The sequence below is a fragment of the Gastrolobium bilobum genome, unplaced genomic scaffold, assembly GCF_033153095.1.
Source record: "Gastrolobium bilobum isolate Gb01-03AN ecotype WA unplaced genomic scaffold, APGP_CSIRO_Gbil_v1 utg993, whole genome shotgun sequence".
In the NCBI taxonomy this organism is placed as follows: Eukaryota; Viridiplantae; Streptophyta; class Magnoliopsida; order Fabales; family Fabaceae; genus Gastrolobium; species Gastrolobium bilobum.
This window is the reverse complement of record NW_026898494.1, coordinates 86476-99307: the sequence shown is the minus strand read 5'-3', so window position 1 is coordinate 99307 and position 12832 is coordinate 86476. Positions and strand designations below refer to the sequence as shown.

General features: G+C 31.6%; 1 protein-coding gene across 1 annotated transcript; it reads left to right on the top strand.

Annotated features, from left to right (window-relative positions):
• The first annotated feature begins 7851 nt into the window (after positions 1–7851).
• On the top strand, positions 7852–10550 carry LOC133316811 (protein DETOXIFICATION 16-like). Its single transcript, XM_061518594.1, has 8 exons — positions 7852–8133; positions 8533–9077; positions 9204–9290; positions 9404–9460; positions 9613–9851; positions 10044–10162; positions 10283–10369; positions 10444–10550. Exons 1-8 carry the CDS (start codon positions 7852–7854, stop codon positions 10501–10503), a joined length of 1476 nt encoding a protein of 491 aa, XP_061374578.1. The 3' UTR covers positions 10504–10550.
• Positions 10551–12832: the final 2282 nt, after the last annotated feature.

Below are 12832 nucleotides of genomic sequence, written 5' to 3'. Positions count from 1 at the left end.
ACATACAATTCCATATTTAGGTTGATTGAGGAATTCCTAGAAAGAATCGGGTGGCAAAAGCCAATGGCTAGAAGGTTGCCTCCGCGTAAAATGTCAAGTTCTCTATTATCCCAACATATGAGGCAATATTTATAAGTTATTATTCCCTTCTCATGTCAGCATCACGACCCCTGCCCACACTTGCATGCTCAGCACCGCAGAAATCAAATTCCAATAGTTTACTTTTCCACGATGCTTGCGATTTCAAAATCTCCAAGAGTAGAAAACCATTTAACAGCGAATCAAAATAGCTCTTCTAAACGTACCCAAAAAAAAGTGCTCTTCTAACTTGTATAAAAATAATTTTTAGAGAGAGAAAAATAATTTATGTATTAACATTTTAGAGAGGGAAAATAATATTTAGAGAGAAAATAATTTTTAGTAAAAATTACACGATTAATTTTTTTTAGAAAATTTTAATTTAGAGAGAGAAAATAATTTTTAGAGAGAGAAAATTATTTTTAGAAGGAGAAAATAATTTTTAGAGGGAGAATATTTTTTAATAAAAATTACATGATTAATTTTTTTTTAGAAATTTTTAATTTAGAGAGAGAAAATAATTTTTAGAAGGAGAAAATAATTTCTAGAGGAGAATATTTTTTAATAAATGATTAATTTTGTTTTTAGAAATTTTAAACTTAATTTAATTAGTAATGTATAATAATTATATTGATTTTTAAGAAAAAAGGTAAAATGGTAAAAATATCTCATTAATCCTCCATTTCCCTCCCAATCTATTTTTTCTACTCCCAAACAAGGGAAGGAGATACCCTCCAATTTTGTTTGGGAGATAATTTTTGGAGGGGAAGGGAAGGGAAGAGAGGGTTTTAAGAAGCCCTTCTCTTGTTTGTGAGTTAAAAAAATGAGGGGAAGGAATTGAGAAATTTTTACTAAACCCTCTAAAACCCTCCTTCTTCTTAAAATTTAAGTTCCCCCAATATGGGGGGATTTGGGGGGAAAAATATTTAAAATTACTTATCTACCCTTAGCATTAAAATGTAAAAACTACATAATGTGAATCAATTTTAAATGTGACATTATTAGAAAAATCTCAAATACCGACAAAATTTATCGACGAAAAATATTTCGTCAAAAATAGTGATAAATTTTTTGATGAAAATCATATACGTCAAAAAACTTCCCTCAAAACTAAAGACGAAATTAAAGACGGAACAAATTTTGCCATAATTACTGACATAAAATTTTTACGGAAAAAAATTCAACCAAAATTATAGATAGAATCTAAATTCTGTCAAATCTTTTCAAGAAAATATTTTCGTCCAAAATTTTGAAGAAACACATTTTCATCGAAAAGTTTCGACGTAAAACAATTACGTCAAAATATTTTACGATAAACATTTCCATCAAAATTTGTGACGAAAAACATTTCTATAAAAAATTTTGACGAAAACTTTTTTTGGTCATAATTCTTTACGGAATCTAAATTTCGTCAAAACATTTCCTTCAAAATTTTCAAAGAAACACATTTCCTTCGAAAGTTTTTGACAGAAAAAAATTTCATCAAAACTCTTTACAGAATTTAAATTCCGTCAACAGTTTTTGACGAAAATATTTTCATTAAACTTTTTGACAAAAAATTTCCTGTCAAAATTTTTAACGAAACACATTTGCATCGAAAATTTACGATGAAAAATATTTCCGTCAAGATTTTCGATAAAAAATATTTCCATCAAAATTGTAACGGAAAACATTTTTCTCAAAAACGTTTGACAGAAAATATTTCTGTAAAAACATTTGACAGAAAAATATTCTGTCAAAATTTTTAACGAAACACATTTCCTTTGAAAAATTTTCGTAAAAAGTTTTGACAGGAAATATTTTTGTAAAAAATTTTGACGAAAAAAATTCGTCAAAATCCTTAACAGAATCCAAATTCCGTCAAAACTTTTCGACAAAAATATTTTCGTCAGACTTTTTGACGAAAAAAAATTTCGTCAAAATTTTTAAAGAAACACATTTCTATCGAAATTTTCAATGGAACACATTTTCGTCAAAAAATTTCAATGGAAATTATCTCCGTAAAAAAATTCGACGAAAAATATTTATGTAAAAAATTTCGAAAAATGTATATTCCGTCAAAATTCTTTACAGAATCTAAATTCTGTCTAAAGTTTCACAGAAACATTTCCCTCAACAATGTTGAAAAAATATTTCCGTTGAAATTTTCATTGAGACAGATTTTCATCGAAGATTTTGGACGGAAATTTTTTTGTCAAAATTTCTGTAGGAAGTCTTTTTTCCATCAAAACTTTTGATGGAATTTTTTTTGTCGAAAATATTTAACAAATCATTTTCGTCAAAACTTTTGACGAAAACTAAATTTTGTGGAAAATTTTGTCTGAAATTTTACTTTTGTAAAATATTTCATCGGATAAAAATTCTATCCTCTTCGATGTAAAGTATTCCGACGTAAATATATTGTTTTGACAGAATTTTTGTCGTTTTCACGTAGGATTTTTGTTGAATATATGATCTTTTTTAGTAGTCTGAAAAATACATAAATAATTTTTTTTAGCAATTTTAAACTTTATATTATTTGTGAAATATAATAATTATATTAATTTTAAAAAAGGGTAAAATTGTAAAAATTTCTTATTGACCTTCCAATTTCCCCCTTACCATTTCTTTAACTCCCAAACAAGGGAAGAGAATACCCTCCAATTTCCTGCCCTTCCTTCCCCTCCCTCCTCCTTCGATCCCCTTTTTGTGAGTTTAAAAAAAGGAAGGGAAGAGTTTGGAGATTTTTACTAAACCCTTCAAAACCTTCATTCTTCTTAAAATTAAAGCTCCCCAATTTGGAGGGTTTGAGGTGAAAAATATTAAAAATTACTTATCTACCATTAGCATTAAAATGTTAAAACTACATAATTGTGAATCATTTTTAAACGCGATATAAATAGAAAAGTCTCAAATACCGACATAATTTATTGTCGAAAAATATTTTGTCAAAAATAGTGATAAATTTTTTTATGAAAATCATATACGTCAAAAAATTTCTGTCAAAACTAAAGACAAAATTAGAGACAGAATCAGATTTTGCCATAATCACTAATATAAATTTTGTACAGAAAAAAAAAATTCAATCAAAATTATTGATAGAATCTAAATTCCGCCGAAACTTTTAACGAAAATATTTCCGTCTAATATTTTTATGAAACACATTTCCATCGAAAAGTTTCGACGTAAAAAAATTATGTCAAAAATTTTTACGAAAAATATTTGCAACAAAATTTTGACAAAAAATATTTCCATCAAAATTGGGGACTAAAAATATTTCTGTAAAAAATGTGGACAATTTTTTTTTTGTCAAAATTCTTTACGGAATCTAATTTTTGCCAAAATATTTAAAAAAAAACATATTCATCGAAATTTTTGACGAAAAATATTTTCATCAAAATTTTCAACGAAACACATTTCTATCGAAAATTGTTGACGAAACAAAATTTCACCAAAATTCTTAACAGGATTTATATTCGCCGAAAGTTTTTGAGGGAAATATTTTTGTCAAACTTTTTGGCAAAAAAAATTTGTGCAAAAATTTTAACGAAACAAATTTTCATTGAAAATTTTCGACGGAAAACATTTCCGTCACGTTTTTCTTATAAAAAACATTTCCTTCAAAATTTTCAACGAAAAGCATTTCTGTCAAAAAAATTCGACAGCAAATATTTCTGTAAAAAATTTTGACGAAAAATATTTTGACAAAAAATTTTGACGGAAAAAATATTATGTCAAAATTCTTTATAGAATCTAAATTTCATCGAAAGTTTCGAATGATACATTTCCCTAAAAAATTCTATCAAAACAATTTTTGTCGAAAATTTCGTTAGAAAACAGTTCCATCGAAATTTTGAACGGAAAACGTTCCGTAAAAATTTATGATAGAATTCTTTTTTTGTTTAAAACATTTGATGGAAACTAAATTTCGATAGAAAATTTATTTTTGTAAAAATTTTCATCAGTTGAAAAATTCTGTCGCTTTTCAACGAAAAGTATTGCAACAAAAAAAATAATTTTGTGATGAAACTTTCATCGTTTGCAACGTAAAATTTTCATTTAAAATATGATCTTTTTTGGTGTTGTGAAAAGTACATACATAATTTTGTTAGAAATTTTAAATTTAGTTTAATTTGTAAAATATAATAATTATATTAATTTTTAAAAAAGGATAAAATGGTAAAAATATCTCATTAACCCTCAATTTTTCTCCTTTACCATTTTTTTAACTCCCTTACCATTTTTTTAACTCCCAAACAAGGGAAGAGAATACCTTTCAATTTCGCTCCCTTCCTTCCCTTCCCTCTCTCTTGGATCCCCTTCCTTCCCTTCCCCTCCAAACTCCCAAACAAAGCCTTAGAGTCAGCGCAGAAGCAAGTAAGTAAGTTGGAAAGTTAAGCTAGGAGCTCGGCAATATCATAGGTCAGTCTGTAGTCACTAGGTCGACCAACTCGCAGTAGAAAATGAAAATGTGCATAAGAGAGATAAAGAAGAACACAATCTAATTTTAACGTGGAAAATCTTCTTCAATGCGAAGAAGTAAAAAATCACGATACACTAGTCCACAAAATCTTTCACTATATCAAAAGAAAGATTACACAGGTTCAAACTTTCCTAGTTACACTAGAAGCATCACCAACAATGGTGGTATTCTCAATCTTCTCTAAAGAGGTCACACTCAAACTTCTCTCTAGAGGTATTTTAAAATTTGAAATTTACTAAGTTAAATTACATATGGTCTTATGTGTTTATATATCGGTGCAGGGAGCCCTCCACATTTATTGGGCTGTTTAGAGCACTGCACCCAATAAATGATAATGCATGCCAGCATTAATGGAGGAACACCACCCAACAAATCTCTCCCTTTTAACTTTAATGTGTCGGGTTCAGCAGCAGCCCAGCACCTTCGCAGCAGTCTTTAAATTTCCTTCTTGGTATCGGCTTCATCATCTTGTCAGACTAATTCAGGTTGGTAGGCATTTTGATGAGTTCAAGTTGTCCATCCTTCACAATGTGCTTAGTGCGGGAGTGATATGTCAAGTTATTCGTTAGATAAATGGCACTTTAACTGTCCCACTTCAGTTTGTACTTGTCTTGATCATGGCCGAGTTCAACGAGAAAGTTCTTCATCAATAACAATTCTTTACAAGACTCGGTCGTGACTATATACTCGGCCTCAGTCGTCGAAAGTGCCACATATTTTTGTAATTTAGATCACCAGGAGACAACTCTTCCTGCAAAATTCATCAAGTATCTAATAGTTGACTTCCTTGAGTCAACATCTCCCCCTAAACCAACATCTATGTAGCCTTATAGCTCGACTTTACCTTCTCCAAACTCCAAAGCGGAGGCCTAAATTCGTCGTTCCTCTGAGATACTTAAAAATCCACTTCACTACCTCCCAGTGTTCTTTGTCGAGGTTAGACATATATCAGCTCACTATTCTAATCGCATACCAAGTCGGGCCTTGTACAAACCATTGCATACATCAAACTTTCAATGACGGACTGGTAGGGATTCTTCATCATCTCATCTTTGTCTTCATCAGCTCTTGGACATTGCTTCTGGCTCAGCTTAATGTGTATGGATAAGGGGGCCCTACCTATCTTAGCTTTGTCTATGCTAAATCTCTTCAGAATTTTCTCAATGTATTTTTCTTGACTCAACCACAATAGCTTTCTTTATCGGTCTTTGTTTATCTTAATTCCAAGAATCTGCTTTGCAAGGCCAAGGTCCTTTATTGCAAAGGACGAACTCAACGCCTTCTTCATCAGCTCTTTGGGTACCTTGTAGAATCTTAATTCCAAGAATCTGCTTTGCAAGGCCAAGGTCCTTTATGGTTCTCCATCTTCAGAAACAACAATGTACTCTTTAGGTGGGTACCTTGTAGAAGGTCATCTCACTTGTATAGAGTGTCTAGTTTGTACTTCAGGTTGAGAATTCAGCCCATCATGCTCATCTCGGACCTCAAGATCTCAGTCCTCAGCATCAACTTCAATAGTTGGTTCTTGTTGCTGGTCATTTTCATTATTTTCATGATTGGTTTCTCCTTTACTTCTGCTCAAACAGAAAAGACGAGTTCTTCACTTCGGACAGCAACCCGAACTTTGGGCTTCGAGGTATCATTGATTGTCTCGTTCTCGTGAAAGATTACATATCGGCTTCTCATTATTTTCTTGTTGATTGGATCCTAAAGTCTGAATCTGAACTCACATCTTGGTAAACTAAGGTAAATACATTCTTTAATCTTCATTGAGCATTGCATTTTCATCTTTAGGGATATGCGCAAAAGCTTGGCATCCAAATACCTTTAACTGATCATAGGCCATTTTTTGACCTGTCCAAACTTCCTATTCAGTTCATTCTTTCAGTAACTTTATTCAGCTGAGGAGTCTTGGGAGCGTCTTCTCCAATCTTTTTTCTAAACCCTCTAAAATCTTCCTTTTTCTTAAAATTAAAGTTCTCCCAATTTGGGGGGGTGTGAGAGGAAAAATATTAAAAATTATCTATCGACCCTTAGCATTAAAATGTGAAAACTACATAAATGTGAATAATTTTTAAATGTGATATTATAAGAAAAGTCTCTAAAACTGACATAGTTTATCGACGAAAAATATTTCGTCAAAAATAGTGACGACATTTTTGATGAAAATCATATACGTCAAAAAAATTTCGTCAAAACTAAAGACGAAATTAGAGACAGAATCAGATTTTGCCATAATTACTGACATAAATTTTTTACGAAAAAAAATTCAGTCAAAATTATTGATAAAATCTAAATTCCGTCGAAACTTTCAAGGAAAATATTTCTGCCCAAAATTTTGACGAAACACATTTCCATCAAAAAGTTTCGACGTGAAACAATTAGGTCAAAAATTTTTTAGGAAAACATTTCCATCAAAATTTTCAACGAAAAATATTTCCATCAAAATTTGAGATTTTTTAAGGAAAAGTATTTCAATCGAAATTTTGAATTTCGTCAAAAAATTTTACGGAATTTTTTTTTCGTTTAAAACATTTGATGGAGGAAATCATTTTCATCAAAACTTTTTACAAAAACTAAATTTTGTCGAAAATTTATTTTTGTAAAAATTTTCATCGGAGAAAATATTTTGTCGCTTTTCGATGAAAAATATTCCGACGAAAAAATAATTTTGTGATGAAATTTTCGTCGTTTGCAAAGTAGAAATTTTGTCGAAAATATGATCTTTTTTAGTATTGTGAAAAATACATATATAATTTTGTTAACAATTTTAAATTTAATTTGTAAAATATAATAATTATATTAATTTTAAAAATGAGATAAAATGGTAAAAATATGTCATCAACCATCTATTTTTCTCCCTTATCATCTTTTTAACTCCTAAAGGGAATACCCTTCAATCTCTTCCCTTCCTTCCTCTTCCTTTCCCTTGGATCCCTTTTCTTCCCTTTCTCTCCAAAAGATTTTGGATTAAAGTAATTCCTTACAAATGTATCGTTTTTGTAACGTTGATAGTCAATGAAAGTTGATAAAAAGGCTCATCATAGTCAATAAAAGTTAGCATCACGTAATAATCTTTCCAACGTGCAATGCATTAGAAAATAAACTTTTGGAGCTGTTTGGTAGGCACAGAGCGAACTATTCTTTCGCCTTTTACTAAAGAAAAGAAAATTTTGGAGGGAAGTGAAAAATATATAAATAATAAATGGCATGAGTTGTCTAGTTGATGATCTCAGGTTCCTAGTTTCAGAAGTGTATTATTATTTAAAGTGATATCTCACTCAGTGTGTGAAAAACTGATAAGTGTAAACATGGAGAGAGAAGATCAAAACGCATCTCTACGGTCTCCCTTGATTCAAATCTCAGGTGATAATCATATAGAGCAAAACAAGAAAAGGGTAATAGAAATAAGAGAAGTTTTTGAAGAAGTGAAGAAGCAGTTATGGCTTGCAGGGCCTTTGATGTCTGTTGGTCTGCTAAATTATTCCATACAGATTATATCTGTAATGTTTGTGGGGCACCTTGGGGAGTTGGCTCTCTCTGGTGCTACAATGGCTACTTCTTTTTGTTCTGTCACTGGTATTAGCTTGTTGGTGAGTTGTGTTTTCCTTAACTTCCCTTTTACTTTTATCTTCATATCTTTAAACACCCTTTTAACCAATTTGGTTATTGGTGATTGTGGAAACTGGAAAGCATACTGTTTTTTATTTATTTAGCACTGAAGCTATCAATATCATGGTTCTATTGGTTGAGTTTAATATGCTACTAAGTGAGGACCTTTTCTAGTTTTCGATTTTCATGCCATAATATATCATAGGAAGTCAATATAACTAGTTCAAAATAAAAATTGTTGATCATTGTTAATTTTAAAGTAAATGGTTTAAGTTGCTGACTTATTTTAGAGGCACTAGTTGATATGGATGCATTAAGCTAGCAATATTATGGTCTAGTCTAGTGTGATTTGAGATATTCTTGGTTTTTGATTAGGACAGCTGGGAATGGCAAGTGCGTTGGATACCTTATGTGGCCAGTCATATGGAGCAAAGCAGCATCATATGTTAGGCATACACATGCAGAGGGCCATGCTCGTTCTTATGATTGTCAGTATACCGCTAGCAATAATTTGGGCAAACACAGGATCCATTCTGCTTTTCCTTGGCCAGGATCCTGAAATATCTGCAGAAGCAGGAACATATGCTCAGTTATTGGTTCCTTGCCTTTTTGCCTACGGTCTTCTTCAGTGCATAAACAGATTCCTACAAACACAAAATATTGTATTTCCAATGATGTTCAGCTCTGCGGTTACTACTTTACTACATCTTCTTATATGTTGGATTATGGTATTCAAATCTGGACTAGGGAACAAAGGAGCTGCCATAGCATGTTCTATGTCTTATTGGGTTAATGTTTTGATACTGACACTCTATGTCATGTTTTCTCCTTCGTGTGCCAAAACTTGGACAGGGTTTTCTAAAGAGGCTCTGCTTAACATTCCCTCTTTTATGAGGCTTGCAATTCCTTCAGCTGTTATGGTTTGGTAATTCCCTTCTTTAATAACATATCATGATTTACTCTTTTGTTGCTTTTCTTAACATTTCACTTTCAAAGCTGTTTGAGATCCTAATGTTTTCCATTTTTGTCTACCTCCCACTTTGCTGAACAGCTTGGAAATGTGGTCATTTGAATTGATGGTTCTCCTATCCGGTCTTCTACCAAATCCGAAGTTGGAAACATCAGTACTTTCTATCTGGTCAGTTTCACAATTGACATTCTTTTCACAATTCTTATATAACTTAGGAGGTCCTACACACACTTGACTTTTTTTGTTATTTTCACCAATCTAATTAATGTTGGTCTTCTCAGCTTGAATACAGAATCAACTCTTTGGATGATCGCATTTGGTTTGGGTGGAGCTGTAAGGTAAGTAGTGCTTATCAAGTTTTGGAATTCTATGGCAACCTCACCATTTAACTTAAGTAATTACGTACACATCTGTCAAAAATGCTAATTTTCCTTTGATTTAGTATAGTTATAGAATATAGTTCAAGTAATGCTTGTGTGAGTCTTTGCAGCATTCGTGTATCAAATGAACTTGGAGCTGGTCATCCTTGGACTGCACGTTTAGCAGTGTGTATTGTCTTAGTAATGGCCATTATTGCGGGCACCTTAGTTGGAACAGTTATGATACTAATACGAAATATTTGGGGCTATGCCTATAGTAATGAATTAGAAGTGGTCGAATATGTAGCAATCATGTCACCAATTCTTGCAGCATCCAGCTTCATGGATGCACTCCAAGGTGTACTTTCAGGTTTTTCTTCTTCCCCATTTCTTTCATTACCTCTGAAGATCGGTAATAGTGCTGGATGCTCAAAAAATTATATTGTAAAATTTGGTTTGCCAAGCATGTAGAATAAGGTTCAGTTCCGTCCTGATTTTGTTTGTGTTACACTTTAGCTAGTTAGTAGTAATGCTCAATTTGTTAAGTATAATGCATATGCAGGCACAGCTAGAGGATGTGGTTGGCAGAAAATTGGTGCCTATATCAATCTAGGCTCTTATTATCTAGTTGGAATTCCATCAGCTATCGTATTAGCTTTTGTATTGCATATTGGAGGCAAGGTAAAACAAGTCTTTCCTTTGTGTCATAGCAACATGGTCCTAGTAGAGTATTAGTATTATCATATTCACAAAAATTGCTATCATTTGATTTAATTATACCTGGTAAAAACACTTGTGTAGGGGCTCTGGCTGGGGATCATATGTGCACTTGTTGTTCAAGTATTATCTTTACTAATCATCACCTTACGTACTGATTGGGAGCAAGAGGTGAAATTTTGTCTTTTCATTTTATGATGCTGGTTTGCCTGCATATATTTTTCTGAATTATGTTTCTTATTCAGGCAAAGAAGGCTACGGACAGAGTCTATGATTCAGTAACACCAGAAAACATAATCTCATGAAACTAGCTGTGATTACTTTTCCCAACAAATATTTGGATTAAAGAACGACACGTTTTTTTGCTGTATTATCTTAAATTTGATTGATGCTTACCATACTCATCTTGAAATTATAAAGGAACGAAGATACTATTAGCATGAGTTGTCATGCATTTATCAAATTCTGATTTCATAATAAATATTTTAAATTCTATTTAATATATATATATTGGAGGCGCTTATACTTATTATCATTTTGGGCGTACTACTCTTACTACTTGATTAGTTACCGTTGGATCAATTTGAAATCCACGGTTCAAAAATGAAAAAAATTAATTAGCATTGGTTTCAAATTGATCCAATGATAATTAATCAGACAGTAAGAGTTATAAGATTATAATGGTAGTAAGTACAACATTTTACATATTTTGAATGTTATAAATTTACGCAGAGAAGAAAAGGATTAAAATTCCCTTTCTAAAATTTTTACAGGGGGCGATTTCTCTGTTTACTTTCCTAAGTTATAATATGTAGCTTGCAACATATAGATTAAAAAAAAAAAGGGATTTAAACAAGTCGTTTGGTAAGAGAGACTAAGACATTTTAACATTCTGAGTATTTTTCTAGTATTTGGTGGGGTGCATGATGAGGCAGCTGGATAATATATAGTCTGAGGATTGGTAATATATGCTTGATCTCTTCTTGATGAATTCATGTAAATCTTAAAATAATCATATGTTTGATTCTAGACATTAGGTAGTTCTAAAATTAAGAACAGTTAAAGGATTTTATTCTCTTCAAAATACAACCACCCTAGGCCCCCATTACCTAGCAGGTTGAGACATTTCAGACACTTGGTTGGTGATAATCTTTTATATATATATATATATCGCCTTTCAGATAAGTTATTTATATTTCTTCTCAAAACGACGTCTTTTGAGTTGAAAAATTAAAAAATTATAATGAAAAAAACTTTTATAACCCTGAAATAAATTATAATTTCGTCTCACAACGACGTCATTTTGAACTTAATGTAGATAAGTTATTTACATTGACTATATAAAAACGAATCCATATATATATATATATATATATATATATATATATATATATATATATATATATATATATATATATATACTGAAATAAATTATAATTTCGTCTCACAACGACGTCATTTTGAACTTAATGTAGATAAGTTATTTACATTGACTATATAAAAACGAATCCATATATATATATATATATATATATATATATATATATATATATATATACGAGGAAAATATTTCTGCAGTCACTTTAGATAAGGTTATTTACAGCTACCCCATTTTAACTAAGTATGACCGGTCATACATTAAAATTGCATTTTCTCTCTCCGCCACGTCAGCTGGCAGTGTCTGTGTAACGCCTGGCAACTTACAAGGATCAACGACTGTCCCCACACACTAACACGAGACTTTTCAGCATGTTTTGTCCTCACTCGCACACTTCCCGGGAAAACTTCTCAGGAGGTCACCCATCCCAGAATTTCTCCAAGTCAAGCACGCTTAACTATGGAGTTCTTCCGTTCCGGGCTACCGAAAAGTATATGCATCTTGTTAGTATAGGTAGTACCAATTAATTCATATAAGTCATTCCCAACTGTACATATAATAACCCTCACTAGTAATTGTGGATTTAATATTGAAGAATAATTAGAAGTAAAAGAAATAAAGTCACCTTTGGTGAAAAAAAGAGTTAAAATGACAGTTAAGGGATAAAAATGCGGGTAAATAAAGTTATCCAAAAAGTGAAAATAAAATAGAAAGGTGACTAGAAAAATATTCTAGTCTATTGGGTAAAGTTTGGTAATGAATGGAGATGGGTAGATAGATGAACTTATACCAGCTGGTATAATGAACTTGCTTAAGTGACTAGGGAGTCACTATTCCCATTCTCATTTCGTGACTTATACGGGAGGCAGAGACAGAGAGCATGAAAATGAAGAAAAAAAAAGGATTTTGATGGAAATCTTCCAAAATTCATAACTTGAGCTAGAGACCTCCAAATTACTTCGTTCTAAAGCCAAACTTGTGATAAATTTCGAGAGGAATCCATTGGTACTAGTATTTCTGGGTGGATTTCACTGTAGAGAGAGATCTCCTCCTCCAAAGATTTCGAATTTCATGGAAAAGATGGATTTTGATGGAGCTTGAGGCCATGAGAGCTTAGATACTCATCTCTCCTTTGTTTTAGAGTGTATTGTGGTAAGAAATTCCCTTCCTTTTCATGTTTTTATGAAGATTGAATTTATGGTTTCATTTTGAAAATTTGGTTTGATTGAGCATGTTAGAGCTTGATTCAGGTTTAG

Excerpts from the sequence above, each read along its gene's own strand:
- LOC133316811 (XM_061518594.1), top strand. The coding sequence starts at position 7,852 with ATGGAGAGAGAAGATCAAAACGCATCTCTACGGTCTCCCTTGATTCAA. Across the intron at positions 9,461-9,612 it reads GGTTTGGGTGGAGCTGTAAG|CATTCGTGTATCAAATGAAC; the intron begins GTAAGTAGTGCT and ends GAGTCTTTGCAG. Across the intron at positions 10,370-10,443 it reads GTACTGATTGGGAGCAAGAG|GCAAAGAAGGCTACGGACAG; the intron begins GTGAAATTTTGT and ends TTTCTTATTCAG.